General features: G+C 29.4%; 1 protein-coding gene and 6 non-coding genes across 7 annotated transcripts; 6 read left to right on the forward strand and 1 right to left on the reverse strand.

The window, feature by feature from the left end:
- Nucleotides 1-6954: 6954 nt before the first annotated feature.
- Bm15931 lies at nucleotides 6955-7059 on the forward strand. Its single transcript, XR_006228038.1, has one exon. It is a non-coding gene; the product is annotated as a small nuclear RNA Bm15931 (small nuclear RNA).
- A 349-nt stretch (nucleotides 7060-7408) lies between these two features.
- Bm15928 lies at nucleotides 7409-7513 on the forward strand. The gene has a single exon (XR_006228036.1). It is a non-coding gene; the product is annotated as a small nuclear RNA Bm15928 (small nuclear RNA).
- Nucleotides 7514-7783: 270 nt separating this feature from the next.
- Bm15549 lies at nucleotides 7784-7900 on the forward strand. The gene has a single exon (XR_006227938.1). It is a non-coding gene; the product is annotated as a 5S ribosomal RNA (ribosomal RNA).
- Nucleotides 7901-8034: 134 nt separating this feature from the next.
- Bm15929 lies at nucleotides 8035-8138 on the forward strand. The gene has a single exon (XR_006228037.1). It is a non-coding gene; the product is annotated as a small nuclear RNA Bm15929 (small nuclear RNA).
- Nucleotides 8139-8487: 349 nt separating this feature from the next.
- On the forward strand, nucleotides 8488-8585 carry Bm15927. Its single transcript, XR_006228035.1, has one exon. It is a non-coding gene; the product is annotated as a small nuclear RNA Bm15927 (small nuclear RNA).
- Nucleotides 8586-9861: 1276 nt separating this feature from the next.
- On the reverse strand, nucleotides 9862-14667 carry Bm17590 (Uncharacterized protein; the record flags this gene model as incomplete). The annotated part of the gene is made up of 3 exons (XM_043079540.1): nucleotides 9862-9935; nucleotides 12748-12912; nucleotides 14574-14667. 3 exons carry the CDS (start codon nucleotides 14665-14667, stop codon nucleotides 9862-9864), a joined length of 333 nt encoding a protein of 110 aa, XP_042935474.1.
- A 3397-nt stretch (nucleotides 14668-18064) lies between these two features.
- On the forward strand, nucleotides 18065-18081 carry Bm15636. The gene has a single exon (XR_006228016.1). It is a non-coding gene; the product is annotated as an Unclassified non-coding RNA Bm15636 (non-coding RNA).
- Nucleotides 18082-20410: the final 2329 nt, after the last annotated feature.

Consider the following 20410-nt stretch of genomic DNA (forward strand, 5'->3'; position numbering starts at 1 on the left):
TGAATGTTGAATACACAACAACTATATGATAATGATGCAGGTATGATCGACGGTTTAATTACCCAAGTTTGAGATAATTGAATGTTTCGGCCCAGAGTTTAGGCTACTGTGGCTTGAAGTAAAATTTTGGAACGTCCTGCATATTTGTGGGACAATAATAAATGCTTTTAGCAAGAATGAGATTTTGCTCAGGTTTTATCATTTGTATAAAATATATCATCAATCTATATTACTTACTTTGAATGCATGAAGATCGAAATTTTTCTCTACTTGCAATCTGTTTTGTTCCAGTGATAATGTAAATTTAGCAATTGAAATATTGTTGAATAATAAATTTGGGCGCAAATGTTGCTTGAAGTGAAGTAAAAATCATCGCTACAATTAAATGTGTGCTATTATCGAAAGTGATAAAAAATGGATCACAGTTTGATCTGTTCGCCGAAAAATAATCAGCTGAATGTTGAATACACAACAACTATATGATAATGATGCAGGTATGATCGACGGTTTAATTACCCAAGTTTGAGGTAATTGAATGTTTCGGCCCAGAGTTTAGGCTACTGTGGCTTGAAGTAAAATTTTGGAACGTCCTGCATATTTGTGGGACAATAATAAATGCTTTTAGCAAGAATGAGATTTTGCTCAGGTTTTATCATTTGTATAAAATATATCATCAATCTATATTACTTACTTTGAATGCATGAAGATCGAAATTTTTCTCTACTTGCAATCTGTTTTGTTTTGTTCCAGTGATAATGTAAATTTAGCAATTGAAATATTGTTGAATAATAAATTTGGGCGCAAATGTTGCTTGAAGTGAAGTAAAAATCATCGCTACAATAAATGTGTGCTATTATCGATTGGATGTGATTTATGCTTCAACACATATTTGTGACAATGCCACGTTGAAAGCACGACATCTCGTCGGGTCTGTCAAGTTAAGCAACGTTGGGCCTGGTTAGTACTTGGATCGGAGACGGCCTGGGAATCCCAGATGTTGTAGACATATTTTTGGTGTTTTTTAGACATGCATTAAATGTGATAAAAAAAATGGTTCATAGTTTGATCTGTTTGCCGAAAAATAATCAGCTGAATGTTGAATACACAACAACTATATGATAATGATGCAGGTATGATCGACGGTTTAATTACCCAAGTTTGAGGTAATTGAATGTTTCGGCCCAGAGTTTAGGCTACTGTGGCTTGAAGTAAAATTTTGGAACGTCCTGCATATTTGTGGGACAATAATAAATGCTTTTAGCAAGAATGAGATTTTGCTCAGGTTTTATCATTTGTATAAAATATATCATCAATCTATATTACTTACTTTGAATGCATGAAGATCGAAATTTTTCTCTACTTGCAATCTGTTTTGTTCCAGTGATAATGTAAATTTAGCAATGAAATATTGTTGAATAATAAATTTGGGCGCAAATGTTGCTTGAAGTGAAGTAAAAATCATCGCTACAATAAATGTTGCTATTATCGATTGGATGTGATTTATGCTTCAACATATTTGTGACAATGCCACGTTGAAAGCACGACATCTCGTCGGGTCTGTCAAGTTAAGCAACGTTGGGCCTGGTTAGTACTTGGATCGGAGACGGCCTGGGAATCCCAGGTGTTGTAGACATATTTTTGGTGTTTTTTAGACATGCATTAAATGTGATAAAAAAAATGGTTCATAGTTTGATCTGTTTGCCGAAAAATAATCAGCTGAATGTTGAATACACAACAACTATATGATAATGATGCAGGTATGATCGACGGTTTAATTACCCAAGTTTGAGGTAATTGAATGTTTCGGCCCAGAGTTTAGGCTACTGTGGCTTGAAGTAAAATTTTGGAACGTCCTGCATATTTGTGGGACAATAATAAATGCTTTTAGCAAGAATGAGATTTTGCTCAGGTTTTATCATTTGTATAAAATATATCATCAATCTATATTACTTACTTTGAATGCATGAAGATCGAAATTTTCTCTACTTGCAATCTGTTTTGTTCCAGTGATAATGTAAATTTAGCAATTGAAATATTGTTGAATAATAAATTTGGGCGCAAATGTTGCTTGAAGTGAAGTAAAAATCATCGCTACAATTAAATGTGTGCTATTATCGAAAGTGATAAAAAATGGATCACAGTTTGATCTGTTCGCCGAAAAATAATCAGCTGAATGTTGAATACACAACAACTATATGATAATGATGCAGGTATGATCGACGGTTTAATTACCCAAGTTTGAGGTAATTGAATGTTTCGGCCAGAGTTTAGGCTACTGTGGCTTGAAGTAAAATTTTGGAACGTCCTGCATATTTGTGGGACAATAATAAATGCTTTTAGCAAGAATGAGATTTTGCTCAGGTTTTATCATTTGTATAAAATATATCATCAATCTATATTACTTACTTTGAATGCATGAAGATCGAAATTTTTCTCTACTTGCAATCTGTTTTGTTCCAGTGATAATGTAAATTTAGCAATTGAAATATTGTTGAATAATAAATTTGGGCGCAAATGTTGCTTGAAGTGAAGTAAAAATCATCGCTACAATAAATGTGTGCTATTATCGATTGGATGTGATTTATGCTTCAACATATTTGTAACAATAGTCTACGACCATACCACGTTGAAAGCACGACATCTCGTCCGATCTGTCAAGTTAAGCAACGTTGGGCCTGGTTAGTACTTGGATCGGAGACGGCCTGGGAATCCCAGGTGTTGTAGACATATTTTTGGTGTTTTTTAGACATGCATTAAATGTGATAAAAAAAATGGTTCATAGTTTGATCTGTTTGCCGAAAAATAATCAGCTGAATGTTGAATACACAACAACTATATGATAATGATGCAGGTATGATCGACGGTTTAATTACCCAAGTTTGAGGTAATTGAATGTTTCGGCCCAGAGTTTAGGCTACTGTGGCTTGAAGTAAAATTTTGGAACGTCCTGCATATTTGTGGGACAATAATAAATGCTTTTAGCAAGAATGAGATTTTGCTCAGGTTTTATCATTTGTATAAAATATATCATCAATCTATATTACTTACTTTGAATGCATGAAGATCGAAATTTTTCTCTACTTGCAATCTGTTTTGTTCCAGTGATAATGTAAATTTAGCAATTGAAATATTGTTGAATAATAAATTTGGGCGCAAATGTTGCTTGAAGTGAAGTAAAAATCATCGCTACAATAAATGTGTGCTATTATCGATTGGATGTGATTTATGCTTCAACATATTTGTGACAATGCCACGTTGAAAGCACGACATCTCGTCGGTCTGTCAAGTTAAGCAACGTTGGGCCTGGTTAGTACTTGGATCGGAGACGGCCTGGGAATCCCAGTGTTGTAGACATATTTTGGTGTTTTTTAGACATGCATTAAATGTGATAAAAAAAATGGTTCATAGTTTGATCTGTTTGCCGAAAAATAATCAGCTGAATGTTGAATACACAACAACTATATGATAATGATGCAGGTATGATCGACGGTTTAATTACCCAAGTTTGAGGTAATTGAATGTTTCGGCCCAGAGTTTAGGCTACTGTGGCTTGAAGTAAAATTTTGGAACGTCCTGCATATTTGTGGGACAATAATAAATGCTTTTAGCAAGAATGAGATTTTGCTCAGGTTTTATCATTTGTATAAAATATATCATCAATCTATATTACTTACTTTGAATGCATGAAGATCGAAATTTTTCTCTACTTGCAATCTGTTTTGTTCCAGTGATAATGTAAATTTAGCAATTGAAATATTGTTGAATAATAAATTTGGGCGCAAATGTTGCTTGAAGTGAAGTAAAAATCATCGCTACAATTAAATGTGTGCTATTATCGAAAGTGATAAAAAATGGATCACAGTTTGATCTGTTCGCCGAAAAATAATCAGCTGAATGTTGAATACACAACAACTATATGATAATGATGCAGGTATGATCGACGGTTTAATTACCCAAGTTTGAGGTAATTGAATGTTTCGGCCCAGAGTTTAGGCTACTGTGGCTTGAAGTAAAATTTTGGAACGTCCTGCATATTTGTGGGACAATAATAAATGCTTTTAGCAAGAATGAGATTTTGCTCAGGTTTTATCATTTGTATAAAATATATCATCAATCTATATTACTTACTTTGAATGCATGAAGATCGAAATTTTTCTCTACTTGCAATCTGTTTTGTTCCAGTGATAATGTAAATTTAGCAATTGAAATATTGTTGAATAATAAATTTGGGCGCAAATGTTGCTTGAAGTGAAGTAAAAATCATCGCTACAATAAATGTGTGCTATTATCGATTGGATGTGATTTATGCTTCAACATATTTGTAACAATAGTCTACGGTTGATGGTTAGTACTTGGATCGGAGACGGCCTGGGGTTTTTTAGACATGCATTAAATGTGATAAAAAATGGTTCATAGTTTGATCTGTTTGCCGAAAAATAATCAGCTGAATGTTGAATACACAACAACTATATGATAATGATGCAGGTATGATCGACGGTTTAATTACCCAAGTTTGAGGTAATTGAATGTTTCGGCCCAGAGTTTAGGCTACTGTGGCTTGAAGTAAAATTTTGGAACGTCCTGCATATTTGTGGGACAATAATAAATGCTTTTAGCAAGAATGAGATTTTGCTCAGGTTTTATCATTTGTATAAAATATATCATCAATCTATATTACTTACTTTGAATGCATGAAGATCGAAATTTTTCTCTACTTGCAATCTGTTTTGTTCCAGTGATAATGTAAATTTAGCAATTGAAATATTGTTGAATAATAAATTTGGGCGCAAATGTTGCTTGAAGTGAAGTAAAAATCATCGCTACAATAAATGTGTGCTATTATCGATTGGATGTGATTTATGCTTCAACATATTTGTAACAATAGTCTACGACCATACCACGTTGAAAGCACGACATCTCGTCCGATCTGTCAAGTTAAGCAACGTTGGGCCTGGTTAGTACTTGGATCGGAGACGGCCTGGGAATCCCAGGTGTTGTAGACATAATTTTGGTGTTTTTTAGACATGCATTAAATGTGATAAAAAAAATGGTTCATAGTTTGATCTGTTTGCCGAAAAATAATCAGCTGAATGTTGAATACACAACAACTATATGATAATGATGCAGGTATGATCGACGGTTTAATTACCCAAGTTTGAGGTAATTGAATGTTTCGGCCCAGAGTTTAGGCTACTGTGGCTTGAAGTAAAATTTTGGAACGTCCTGCATATTTGTGGGACAATAATAAATGCTTTTAGCAAGAATGAGATTTTGCTCAGGTTTTATCATTTGTATAAAATATATCATCAATCTATATTACTTACTTTGAATGCATGAAGATCGAAATTTTTCTCTACTTGCAATCTGTTTTGTTCCAGTGATAATGTAAATTTAGCAATTGAAATATTGTTGAATAATAAATTTGGGCGCAAATGTTGCTTGAAGTGAAGTAAAAATCATCGCTACAATTAAATGTGTGCTATTATCGAAAGTGATAAAAAATGGATCACAGTTTGATCTGTTCGCCGAAAAATAATCAGCTGAATGTTGAATACACAACAACTATATGATAATGATGCAGGTATGATCGACGGTTTAATTACCCAAGTTTGAGGTAATTGAATGTTTCGGCCCAGAGTTTAGGCTACTGTGGCTTGAAGTAAAATTTTGGAACGTCCTGCATATTTGTGGGACAATAATAAATGCTTTTAGCAAGAATGAGATTTTGCTCAGGTTTTATCATTTGTATAAAATATATCATCAATCTATATTACTTACTTTGAATGCATGAAGATCGAAATTTTTCTCTACTTGCAATCTGTTTTGTTCCAGTGATAATGTAAATTTAGCAATTGAAATATTGTTGAATAATAAATTTGGGCGCAAATGTTGCTTGAAGTGAAGTAAAAATCATCGCTACAATTAAATGTGTGCTATTATCGAAAGTGATAAAAAATGGATCCAGTTTGATCTGTTCTGCCGAAAAATAATCAGCTGAATGTTGAATACACAACAACTATATGATAATGATGCAGGTATGATCGACGGTTTAATTACCCAAGTTTGAGGTAATTGAATGTTTCGGCCCAGAGTTTAGGCTACTGTGGCTTGAAGTAAAATTTTGGAACGTCCTGCATATTTGTGGGACAATAATAAATGCTTTTAGCAAGAATGAGATTTTGCTCAGGTTTTATCATTTGTATAAAATATATCATCAATCTATATTACTTACTTTGAATGCATGAAGATCGAAATTTTTCTCTACTTGCAATCTGTTTTGTTCCAGTGATAATGTAAATTTAGCGATTGAAATATTGTTGAATAATAAATTTGGGCGCAAATGTTGCTTGAAGTGAAGTAAAAATCATCGCTACAATTAAATGTGTGCTATTATCGAAAGTGATAAAAAATGGATCACAGTTTGATCTGTTCGCCGAAAAATAATCAGCTGAATGTTGAATACACAACAACTATATGATAATGATGCAGGTATGATCGACGGTTTAATTACCCAAGTTTGAGGTAATTGAATGTTTCGGCCCAGAGTTTAGGCTACTGTGGCTTGAAGTAAAATTTTGGAACGTCCTGCATATTTGTGGGACAATAATAAATGCTTTTAGCAAGAATGAGATTTTGCTCAGGTTTTATCATTTGTATAAAATATATCATCAATCTATATTACTTACTTTGAATGCATGAAGATCGAAATTTTTCTCTACTTGCAATCTGTTTTGTTCCAGTGATAATGTAAATTTAGCGATTGAAATATTGTTGAATAATAAATTTGGGCGCAAATGTTGCTTGAAGTGAAGTAAAAATCATCGCTACAATTAAATGTGTGCTATTATCGAAAGTGATAAAAAATGGATCACAGTTTGATCTGTTCGCCGAAAAATAATCAGCTGAATGTTGAATACACAACAACTATATGATAATGATGCAGGTATGATCGACGGTTTAATTACCCAAGTTTGAGGTAATTGAATGTTTCGGCCCAGAGTTTAGGCTACTGTGGCTTGAAGTAAAATTTTGGAACGTCCTGCATATTTGTGGGACAATAATAAATGCTTTTAGCAAGAATGAGATTTTGCTCAGGTTTTATCATTTGTATAAAATATATCATCAATCTATATTACTTACTTTGAATGCATGAAGATCGAAATTTTTCTCTACTTGCAATCTGTTTTGTTCCAGTGATAATGTAAATTTAGCAATTGAAATATTGTTGAATAATAAATTTGGGCGCAAATGTTGCTTGAAGTGAAGTAAAAATCATCGCTACAATTAAATGTGTGCTATTATCGAAAGTGATAAAAAATGGATCACAGTTTGATCTGTTCGCCGAAAAATAATCAGCTGAATGTTGAATACACAACAACTATATGATAATGATGCAGGTATGATCGACGGTTTAATTACCCAAGTTTGAGGTAATTGAATGTTTCGGCCCAGAGTTTAGGCTACTGTGGCTTGAAGTAAAATTTTGGAACGTCCTGCATATTTGTGGGACAATAATAAATGCTTTTAGCAAGAATGAGATTTTGCTCAGGTTTTATCATTTGTATAAAATATATCATCTATCTATATTACTTACTTTGAATGCATGAAGATCGAAATTTTTCTCTACTTGCAATCTGTTTTGTTCCAGTGATAATGTAAATTTAGCAATTGAAATATTGTTGAATAATAAATTTGGGCGCAAATGTTGCTTGAAGTGAAGTAAAAATCATCGCTACAATAAATGTGCGCTATTATCGATTGGATGTGATTTATGCTTCAACATATTTGTGACAATGCCACGTTGAAAGCACGACATCTCGTCGAGTCTGTCAAGTTAAGCAACGTTGGCCTGGTTAGTACTTGGATCGGAGACGGCCTGGGAATCCAGGTGTTGTAGACATAATTTTGGTGTTTTTAGACATGCATTAAATGTGATAAAAAAAATGGTTCATAGTTTGATCTGTTTGCCGAAAAATAATCAGCTGAATGTTGAATACACAACAACTATATGATAATGATGCAGGTATGATCGACGGTTTAATTACCCAAGTTTGAGGTAATTGAATGTTTCGGCCCAGAGTTTAGGCTACTGTGGCTTGAAGTAAAATTTTGGAACGTCCTGCATATTTGTGGACAATAATAAATGCTTTTAGCAAGAATGAGATTTTGCTCAGGTTTTATCATTTGTATAAAATATATCATCAATCTATATTACTTACTTTGAATGCATGAAGATCGAAATTTTTCTCTACTTGCAATCTGTTTTGTTCCAGTGATAATGTAAATTTAGCAATTGAAATATTGTTGAATAATAAATTTGGGCGCAAATGTTGCTTGAAGTGAAGTAAAAATCATCGCTACAATTAAATGTGTGCTATTATCGAAAGTGATAAAAAATGGATCACAGTTTGATCTGTTCGCCGAAAAATAATCAGCTGAATGTTGAATACACAACAACTATATGATAATGATGCAGGTATGATCGACGGTTTAATTACCCAAGTTTGAGGTAATTGAATGTTTCGGCCCAGAGTTTAGGCTACTGTGGCTTGAAGTAAAATTTTGGAACGTCCTGCATATTTGTGGACAATAATAAATGCTTTTAGCAAGAATGAGATTTTGCTCAGGTTTTATCATTTGTATAAAATATATCATCAATCTATATTACTTACTTTGAATGCATGAAGATCGAAATTTTTCTCTACTTGCAATCTGTTTTGTTCCAGTGATAATGTAAATTTAGCAATTGAAATATTGTTGAATAATAAATTTGGGCGCAAATGTTGCTTGAAGTGAAGTAAAAATCATCGCTACAATTAAATGTGTGCTATTATCGAAAGTGATAAAAAATGGATCACAGTTTGATCTGTTCGCCGAAAAATAATCAGCTGAATGTTGAATACACAACAACTATATGATAATGATGCAGGTATGGTCGACGGTTTAATTACCCAAGTTTGAGGTAATTGAATGTTTCGGCCCAGAGTTTAGGCTACTGTGGCTTGAAGTAAAATTTTGGAACGTCCTGCATATTTGTGGGACAATAATAAATGCTTTTAGCAAGAATGAGATTTTGCTCAGGTTTTATCATTTGTATAAAATATATCATCAATCTATATTACTTACTTTGAATGCATGAAGATCGAAATTTTTCTCTACTTGCAATCTGTTTTGTTCCAGTGATAATGTAAATTTAGCAATTGAAATATTGTTGAATAATAAATTTGGGCGCAAATGTTGCTTGAAGTGAAGTAAAAATCATCGCTACAATAAATGTGTGCTATTATCGATTGGATGTGATTTATGCTTCAACATATTTGTAACAATAGTCTACGACCATACCACGTTGAAAGCACGACATCTCGTCCGATCTGTCAAGTTAAGCAACGTTGGGCCTGGTTAGTACTTGGATCGGAGACGGCCTGGGAATCCCAGGTGTTGTAGACATATTTTTGGTGTTTTTTAGCCATGCATTCACTTTCTTTTATTTATTCGTTATTTCTTTCATAATGTAGCGTTGATTTCATTGTATTGTTTTTTAATGCAAAATATGCTGTCGCTAAGATATCCCTTATGATCTTTGGCATGTATCAAATTTATGAACTGATGAACTTGCCTGCAACTGGAGAAGTCATATGGTGTAGACAGTTCTGTTTTGTCTACAGGTAAATAATTTTGTGCTCATCACTATGCGATTATGGAATGGTTCGACGAACAGATAAATGCCGGAATGTAACAGTACAGCGATGGTAATCGATCGGAACAGATAGTGCTGTAGTGGGTTCATCGTAGCTAGACAGTACTGCCAGGGTGAGTATGCCAGCCAGCCAGCCAGCCATTGAGTCAGCAACGCACATTGTACTACGTGTCGCGGAGGCTTTTATCTACCAGCAAACTAATGAAAATGAAGTCGCCCATGCCAAGACGAACTGATGCTGAAATTTGCATATTTACTAATTTTAGCTTAAATTGAACATCATATAGTACGCATTATTAAGCATTATGAATTGTGGGATGATTCGCTTGATGATTGTGGGATGACTGGTCAGTTACCGAGTTGGCAGGTCAAGAAGATGATTTGGCAAGAAAATAATTCCCAAAGAAATAAATATTTCACAGCTTAGATTTCCCATATCTTTCTGTCGCGTTAGGAAACTTAATTGAAGGAATTAATTAGATAAAGTTCTGAGCAGGTAATACTTATTTGATTGCTCTTATTTGAAAAAAATACTTATTGAAAGAAAGAAACATGTTAATCACATTGATAGCGGTGAAAAGAATGAAGCGTTCTGAAGGATTTGTAATCAGAATGAGATTTTCAATTTATTTTTTTATTTCTATTCAAAAATTAATCTTGTAAGTGCCAATCTCCCGATACCTGTTCAACGAAAAAATTTCCACAAATACATCCATCATTCAGAGCATCGTAGATTTTAAATTTCGTTTCTTTCTTTTATTCTCGGTTGTTCCAAGCTTTGTGCAAATTTTCCGGATCGTTTCATCACATATATTACTTTTTGCGACCTAACGCTTTACGCTGTTGGATATGTTTGCTCTTTGCTTCCTGTAATTTAGACAAGTTCACTTCAAAATTTTTAGGACTCAAGACATGGATCTGTCGAAAGATAGGATATGATGTGCTAAATCGATGAATCCAGCTTTGTTGGAGCTTATTTTAGGCTTCTCCTCACTTTTTGTTGTTTTGGCTCGACAAGACATCTCTTGCTTGTCTGAATGATTAACTTTGAAAAAGCTGCTTTTGTTTCTTTTTCCATTCTGATGTTTTCAGTTATGTTGTAAATCTCATGTGAACGATTTGTAGAGATAAAGAATTTTATCAAAACTGGTCCACAAAGGCCTTTTTTCTTCTAAAAAATTTTTTCTTTTTTTTGTCTCTTTCGGGAAACGGATGGTAGCCAACTGACAAGAGAAATAGAATTTACTACCACAGCAGAAAGCTCACTGCCTAAGAGAACTTACGATTTCTTCCCTCCGCTCATCATTTCTATTCTCAGCGTGAACATTAAAAATCGCAATACCTATAAGGAGTAAGCAGTTGTCGCAAATTATAATTGTAAGAATGAATTAAAACAGTGAATTTATTTAATTTTGCTACTGAAATATCATTCAGAACTCAATTATTAAAGTTTATTTGATTATTTGTGCTGACCAAATGACCACAATGTATATGACCAGTACCCATGCAATGGATAAAAATTAATCAATTAAGTTCAAAATATCTTTTTTTTTTTTTAACGATCTAATATTTTTTAACATTTTAACATCTAATTAAAATAAATTTTGACCAACCCGGGATTTATTTCACAGTTTAATATACAAACACTTTTAAAAATTATACGATTTTCTTAAAATTTGATATTTATATTTGAAATAAAAATTATTTTTAATTGTTAGAATGAATTGAAAACGTGACAAATTAAAAATTTAATCAGTTTTACTAATCAAATATTGGTTAAAACTTAATTATTAAAGTTTATTTTAATATTTATGCTGGTCAAATGACCACCACAATGTATGTGACCAGTACTCATGCAATGCATAAAAATTACTCAGTTAAGTTCAAAATATCTACTTTTTTTAATGACTTGACATTTATATATATATATATATATATATATATTAATTAAAATAAATTTTTGATATTGCTAGAATTTATTATGTAATTTAATATGCAAAACTCTAATAAATTAATGAATTTTCACAAAATTTGAATTTTAAATTTGAACTAAAAATTAATTATAATTGTGAGAATGAATTAAAACCGTCAAAAATTAAAAATTTAAATAGTTTTGCTAGTCAAATATTGATTAAAACTTAATTATTAAAGTTTATTTTAATATTTCTGCTGGTCAAATGATCACAATGCATGCGATCAGTACCTATGCAATGCACACAAATTAATCAATTAAGTTCAAAATAACCATTATTTTAATGAATTGATATTTTTCAATATTTTAACATTTATTTAAAACTAGTTTTTGATATTTACTACCATTTTTTTTGTAGATTATTATACAAAATTCCAGTAAATTAATGAATTTTCAGAAAATTTGATATTTAAATTTGAAATAAAAATTAATTTTAGCTGCAGAAATGAATTAAATATAGGACAAATTAAAAATTTTATTAATTTCACTTGTTAAATATTTATGAAAAACTCAATTATTAATGTTTATTTCATTATTTATGCTGGTCAAATGACCACAATGTACGTGACCAGTACCCATGCAATGCATAAAAATTATTCAATTAAGCTGAAAGTAAATATCTTTTTGAATGAATTACTATTTTTTAATAGTTTTGATTTCAATTAAAATAAAATTTGATGATAGTAGGACTTTTTTCCTAGTTCAATATGCAAAAACTCTTACAAATTGTGGGATTTTCATTGAAATAAAACTTAGTTTCAATTGTAAGAAATGATTTAAAACCGTGATAAATTAAAAATTTAATTAATTTTGCTACCGGAATATTGTTCAAAACCAAATTATTAATGTCTATTTTGTTATTTATGACGTCAAATGACCACAATGTATGTGACCAACTCCCGCACTATGCATATAAAATATCAAATTAGTTTCTAATTTTCTATTTTTTTAATATGAATTGGTATTTTTTTAATATTTTTTACACTTAATTAAATTAAAATTTGATAGTCAATCTTACTTTTCTTGCTTTACATGTTTTTGTAACGTTCTGAATTACAGAAAATTGTGACACACCTACACCCACTACTTGTTGTGCATGTTGATCTAGGTTCCATTCTAATCTTCATTGCATCAACACCTGCATCAACATTAATTACGGCAGTCTCTTCTCTGACCATAGTTTCACATCTTTCTATACCATCTTTTTTACCAGTACCAACTGCAGCGGCAACTCTGAGCCGCCCTTAAGTATCATTATATGAATTAGGGTATCTATTGTATTTCTTAATATCTTTAACTGTGATCAAATCTATAGAGTAGGTGTTTTTATCTATGACCAAAAGCTTTTCTATTCTATTCTCATGCAATAGTTTCATTGCTGAAGCGCTCCCGTATTGTAACTAACTTCTCTTTTGTCATTACCTCGGGGACTTTTATACTTTTTTCTGATTTTTTTAACCATCAATAAACCTTATATCTCTGTTACTTAAAACTCTGACTAACTTGCATTGATCAACCACAGGAATACCAGAAGCTTTTTCAATAATGAAATTGCTTCTGCAACTGTTTTATCAGGGGAACAACACAGTCTGAAGTAGAGGAGTCAATAGTCAATTGCTTAAATAATCCACTGACTTTTTTTGCTGCTTTCTTTTTGTACTTATGTATGAGAGAAGCACATTGCTTTGGTCGGTGTGGCTCAGTCGGTAGAGCATCAGCTTGTGGTACTGAGTGCGGCTAGTTCGGCTCTGCTCACTCTCTCCAGGAAGATCGTTCCCTACCTTATGATGAGTACTAAATTAGTGTGCAATTACACAGCCAACAAAGGCTCCCTGAATAATTCGAGTGGGTGTGGCTTAGTTGGTAGGGCATTAGCTTGTGGCATTGAGTGCGGCTAGCTCGGCTCTGCTCGCTGCCCTCACTTAAAATCTCCTCTGCATTATTATGAGTCTTTAATCAGCCAGCAAAAACTCACTCCCCAAACCATCTAAGTGGGTATGTGCGCCTAGTTCGGTTCTGGTCGCTCTCCCAAATGAAATCTCCCTTGCAAAATGATGAGTCCTAAACACAGCAAAAACTCTCTAAATCATCTGAAGTAAAAATTCCAATGAACGATTGTCAGACATGTTATGCTCTACCTACTACTGTCTTCATCAGATGCACCTCAACTTCTTGACTAAATTTAACGAAGTTGGTAAGGAATATAGCATTATCGTCAATAAACGCACAGGGCAGTTTATATATCTATTGTCTCTTTATTTAAAAGAAGCTTTTTTTGCCATTTTCATCTTCTATACCAAGCTTTTAGTTATTTTGTATATTTAATGAAAATTTTGTATATTCAGAAGTAAAATCTATTACTCCTTTAGAATCTAATTCTTCTTTTTGCTTTCGGATAACTGATAGAATATTAAATCTTCAGTAAAGTCAGAAGCAGACGATACACCAATTAGTGCTGCAATTCTTTCTGAAAGTTGGAGAGCATTGAGCAACATCAGGCACCGTCTCATGCTTGAACCTATAATTATTTGCTTGCCGTTACGAGTTACTCTAACACAATTTTTTTGCCAATCACTCATCGTGTAATCAGTATAATCAGCACCTGACTAACCAATAACCATGACCAAAGTAATCAAATAACACAAATGCTATATGAGTTTCTTGACAAAATTTTTAAATAGCAGCTGTTCTAATTCCTTTCATATTGAATGAAAATCCACCAAAAAAGACTATGGAAGCTTTTTTTTTTTCCTTTGTAGCTCGCAATGTGCGCTATGTACTTACTGTCTTCATCAAGCAAAGTAATGCTGTAATCCATGTTATTTTGGTATAGCAACCTGACCATCACTTAGTTGACACGCAAGTAACTGACTAGATCTGCAATTTCCTGCGGATTGGAAATACCTACAAATGTCATATGCGTACCTTTTATATAGGCTGTTGAACTCTTTAAGGCAAATAATTCTTCATATCCCCACTTTTCATTCTTTTCAAGCATTGCTTTTGAGTAATAATCTACCACTGCTATCCATTTTTTTCTAATGAATTGATATTTTTCAATATTTTAACATTTATTTAAAATTAGTTTTTGATATTGCTGGGATTTATTTTGTAGATTAATATGCAAAATTCTAGTAAATTAATGAATTTTCATAAAATTTAAATTTGAAATAAAAATCAATTATAATTTTGAGAATGAATTAAAACCGTCAAAAAATAAAAATTGAAATAGTTTTGCTAATCAAATATTGATTAAAACTTAATTATTAAAGCTTATTTTATTATTTATGTTGCCAATTGACACATCGTAAATGACCAGTACTTATGCAACGCTTATAAATTAATCAATTAAGCTCAAAATATCAATTTGTTTGAAGGAATTGATATTTTTCAATATATTAACATTTAATTAAATTAAATTTTGACAATTCCGGCATTTATTTTATAGTTTAATATACAAAACCCTAACATTTCCCAGTTTATTACGCAAAAATCCATACAAATTGTAGGATTTTCACAAAAATCAATTTTAAATTTGAATTAAAAATTAGCATTAATTGTAAAAATGAGTTAGTTCTATGACTAAATAAAAATTTTATTATTTTCACAACTGAAATTTTAATCAAAACTCAATTCTCAAAGTTTGTTTAATTATTTATGCTGATCGAATGACCACGATGTTGTGACCAGTATCTATGCAACGCTTATAAATTGATCAATTAAGTTCAAATTATCTAATTTTTTTTATGAATTGATATTTTTCAATATTCTAACATTAAATTAAATTAAATTTTGACAATTCCAGCATTTATTTTATAGTTTAATATACAAAACCCTAACAAATTATTGATTTTTCAGAAAATTTGATATTTAAATTTGAAATAAGAATTAATTTGAATTGTAAGAATGGATTAAAACCGTGATAAATTAAAAATTTAATTAATTTTGCCTATCAAATATTAATTAAAACTTAATTATTAAAGTTTATTTTATTATTAATGTTGGTCAAATGACCACACCGTAAATAACTAGTACTATGGAACGCTTATAAATTAATCAGTTAAGCTCAAATTATCTATTTTTTTTTTTAAGCAATTGATATGTATAATATTTTAACATTTAATTAAATTAAATTTTGACAATTCCAGCATTTATTTTATAGTTTAATATACAAAACTCTAATAAATCATTAAATTTTCACAGAATTTGATATTTAAATTTGAAATAAAAATTAATTTGAATTGTAAGGATGAATTAAAACCGTGATAAATTAAAAATTTAATCAATTTTGCTAGTCGAATATTGATTGAAACTTAATTTTTAAAGTTTATTTAGTTATTTATGCTGATCAAATGAGCAACCGTAGATGACCAGTACCTGTGCAATGCATACAAATTAATCAATTAAGCTCAAAATATCTAACTTTTTTTAATGAATAATATATTTTTTAACAGTTTTAACATTCAATTAAAGTAAAATTTGATATTACTAGAAATTATAGAAAAAAGTCTAATATACAAAAAAGGTTTTGATTCATTGCAAATCATAAAACTTTCATAAAATTCTATCTTAAGCTTTCAAACAAAAATTAATTTTAGCTGCAGAAATGAATTAAATCTACGACAAATTAAAAATCTTATTAATATCACTTCTCGAATATTAAAAAAGACATAGTTATTAAAGTTTATTTTCTTATTTATGTTGTCAATTGACCACACCGTAAATGACCAGTACCTATGAAATGCACACAAATTAATCAATTAAGTTCGAAATATCTAACTTTTTTTAATGAATTGCTATTTTTTAATAGTTTCAACATTTAATTAAAATCAAAATTGAGAAAACTAGAAATTATTTTCCCGTTTAATATACAAAAACTCTTGCAAATTATAAAATTTTCACCAAAATTGATTTTTAGATTTGAAATAATGCTTAAGCCTAAGCCTAAGTATACCCTAAGCTTAAGCCTAAGTACACCCTAAGCCTAAGCCTAAGCATTATTTCATTATTTAAGATGTCAAATGACAACAATGTATGTGACCAGTTCCTGCACTATGCGTATATAATAATCAATTTTTTTTTATTAAATGATATTTTTTAATACTTTTAACATCCTTTGAAATTAAATTTTGATAATAGTAGGACTTCTTACCTAGTTTAGTATGCAAAACACCCGTACAAATTATGGGATTTTTATAAATGTATTATTTAAATTTGAAATATAAATTAATTTTAATCGTAAGAATGAATTAAAATCGTGAAAAATTAAAAATTTAATTAATTTTGCTAATAAAATATTGATTAAAACTTAATTTCTAAAGTTTATTTTATTATTTTTGCTTGTCAAATGACCACGGTGTGTGTGACCAGTACCTTGAAACGCATAAAATTCAATCAATTATGTATAAAATATCTATTTTTTTAATGATTTGATATTATTTAATATTTTAACATTTAATTAAGATTAAATTTGATAATAGCAGGATTTTTTCCCAGTTTATTACGCAAAAATCCTTACAAATTATAGGATTTTCACAAAAATCAATTTTAAATTTAAATTAAAAATTAGTATTAATTGTAAAAATGAGTTAGTTCTATGACTACTTAAAAATTTTATTATTTTCACAACTGAAATTTTAATCAAAACTCAATTCTTAAAGTTTATTTAATTATTTATGCTGATCGAATGACCACGATGTTGTGACCAGTATCTATGCAACGCTTATAAATTGATCAATTAAGTTCAAATTATCTAATTTTTTTTTTATGAATTGATATTTTTCAATATTCTAACATTTAATTAAATTAAATTTTGACAATTCCAGCATTTATTTTATAGTTTAATATACAAAACCCTAACAAATTATTGATTTTTCATAAAATTTGATATTTAAATTTGAAATAAGAATTAATTTGAATTGTAAGAATGGATTAAAACCGTGATAAATTAAAAATTTAATTAATTTTGCCTATCAAATATTAATTAAAACTTAATTATTAAAGTTTATTTTCTTATTTATGTTGTCAATTGACCACACCGTAAATGACCAGTACCTATGAAATGCACACAAATTAATCAATTAAGTTCGAAATATCTAACTTTTTTTAATGAATTGCTATTTTTTAATAGTTTCAACATTTAATTAAAATCAAAATTGAGAAAACTAGAAATTATTTTCCCGTTTAATATACAAAAACTCTTGCAAATTATAAAATTTTCACCAAAATTGATTTTTAGATTTGAAATAATGCTTAAGCCTAAGCCTAAGTATACCCTAAGCTTAAGCCTAAGTACACCCTAAGCCTAAGCCTAAGCATTATTTCATTATTTAAGATGTCAAATGACAACAATGTATGTGACCAGTTCCTGCACTATGCGTATATAATAATCAATTTTTTTTTATTAAATGATATTTTTTAATACTTTTAACATCCTTTGAAATTAAATTTTGATAATAGTAGGACTTCTTACCTAGTTTAGTATGCAAAACACCCGTACAAATTATGGGATTTTTATAAATGTATTATTTAAATTTGAAATATAAATTAATTTTAATCGTAAGAATGAATTAAAATCGTGAAAAATTAAAAATTTAATTAATTTTGCTAATAAAATATTGATTAAAACTTAATTTCTAAAGTTTATTTTATTATTTTTGCTTGTCAAATGACCACGGTGTGTGTGACCAGTACCTTGAAACGCATAAAATTCAATCAATTATGTATAAAATATCTATTTTTTTAATGATTTGATATTATTTAATATTTTAACATTTAATTAAGATTAAATTTGATAATAGCAGGATTTTTTCCCAGTTTATTACGCAAAAATCCTTACAAATTATAGGATTTTCACAAAAATCAATTTTAAATTTAAATTAAAAATTAGTATTAATTGTAAAAATGAGTTAGTTCTATGACTACTTAAAAATTTTATTATTTTCACAACTGAAATTTTAATCAAAACTCAATTCTTAAAGTTTATTTAATTATTTATGCTGATCGAATGACCACGATGTTGTGACCAGTATCTATGCAACGCTTATAAATTGATCAATTAAGTTCAAATTATCTAATTTTTTTTTTATGAATTGATATTTTTCAATATTCTAACATTTAATTAAATTAAATTTTGACAATTCCAGCATTTATTTTATAGTTTAATATACAAAACCCTAACAAATTATTGATTTTTCATAAAATTTGATATTTAAATTTGAAATAAGAATTAATTTGAATTGTAAGAATGGATTAAAACCGTGATAAATTAAAAATTTAATTAATTTTGCCTATCAAATATTAATTAAAACTTAATTATTAAAGTTTATTTTATTATTAATGTTGGTCAAATGACCACACCGTAAATAACTAGTACTATGGAACGCTTATAAATTAATCAGTTAAGCTCAAATTATCTATTTTTTTTTTAAGCAATTGATATGTATAATATTTTAACATTTAATTAAATTAAATTTTGACAATTCCAGCATTTATTTTATAGTTTAATATACAAAACTCTAATAAATCATTAAATTTTCACAGAATTTGATATTTAAATTTGAAATAAAAATTAATTTGAATTGTAAGGATGAATTAAAACCGTGATAAATTAAAAATTTAATCAATTTTGCTAGTCGAATATTGATTGAAACTTAATTTTTAAAGTTTATTTAGTTATTTATGCTGATCAAATGAGCAACCGTAGATGACCAGTACCTGTGCAATGCATGCAAATTAATCAATTAAGCTCAAAATATCTAACTTTTTTTAATGCATATATATTTTTTAACAGTTTTAACATTTAATTAAAGTAAAATTTGATATTACTAGAAATTATTTCGTAGTCTAATATGCAGAATCTTCTCATAGTAATACCATAAATTATTTGAAACATCAGTTTAAAATGATAAGTTAATATTGAGATGCGAAATTGAAATTTTTTAAAAACAAATCGTAAATCAATAAAATTCTGTGAATCGCTAATACAGAATTGAATTTTTATATCAATTTTAGCTTTAGTACCTTGCAAACTCTTAATGTGAAAAAGAATTTCATAATTATGTGGAATAATGCATAAATATTAAAAAAAGTAAGGAAATGATCGGTAAATTTTTGAATCAAATAATCCAATAAAATATTAGTAGCAATATTGCCAATAGAGCAATACTCATGGAGGCAATAAACAGGCTAATATAATTCAGTTGTTAGTTAACTGATGTCACCAAAATTTAAAACTTAAAATTTTTACAATATGCTAATAATTCATTCAATATTTTATTTACCACTCAACATACAATACTTTATTAAACAAAGTAGACAGGATTATTGAATACTGCACAGATTAAATATTTCAATGACATTTAATTCCAGCTATTCACCGGTTTCTTTTATGCAAATGTTATTCCATTTTATCAACCAAGCCTATGCAACGCTTATAAAATAATCAATCAAGTTCAAATTATCCAATTTTTTTAATGATTTGATTTTTTTAATATTTTAACATTTAATTAAATTAAATTTTGACAATTCCGGCATTTATTTTATAGTTTAATATGCAAAACCCTGATAAATTATTGATTTTTCATAAAATTTGATATTTAAATTTGAAATAAAAATTAATTTCAATTGTAAGAATTAATTAGAACAGTGGCAAATTAAAAGTTTAATTAATTTTGCTTCTGAAATATTATTCGGAACTTAATCATTAAAGTTTATTTTACTATTTATGCTGATCAAATGAC

This window comes from Brugia malayi (assembly GCF_000002995.4).
Source record: "Brugia malayi strain FR3 genome assembly, contig: Bm_v4_Chr3_scaffold_001, whole genome shotgun sequence".
Lineage (NCBI taxonomy): Eukaryota > Metazoa > Nematoda > Chromadorea > Rhabditida > Onchocercidae > Brugia > Brugia malayi.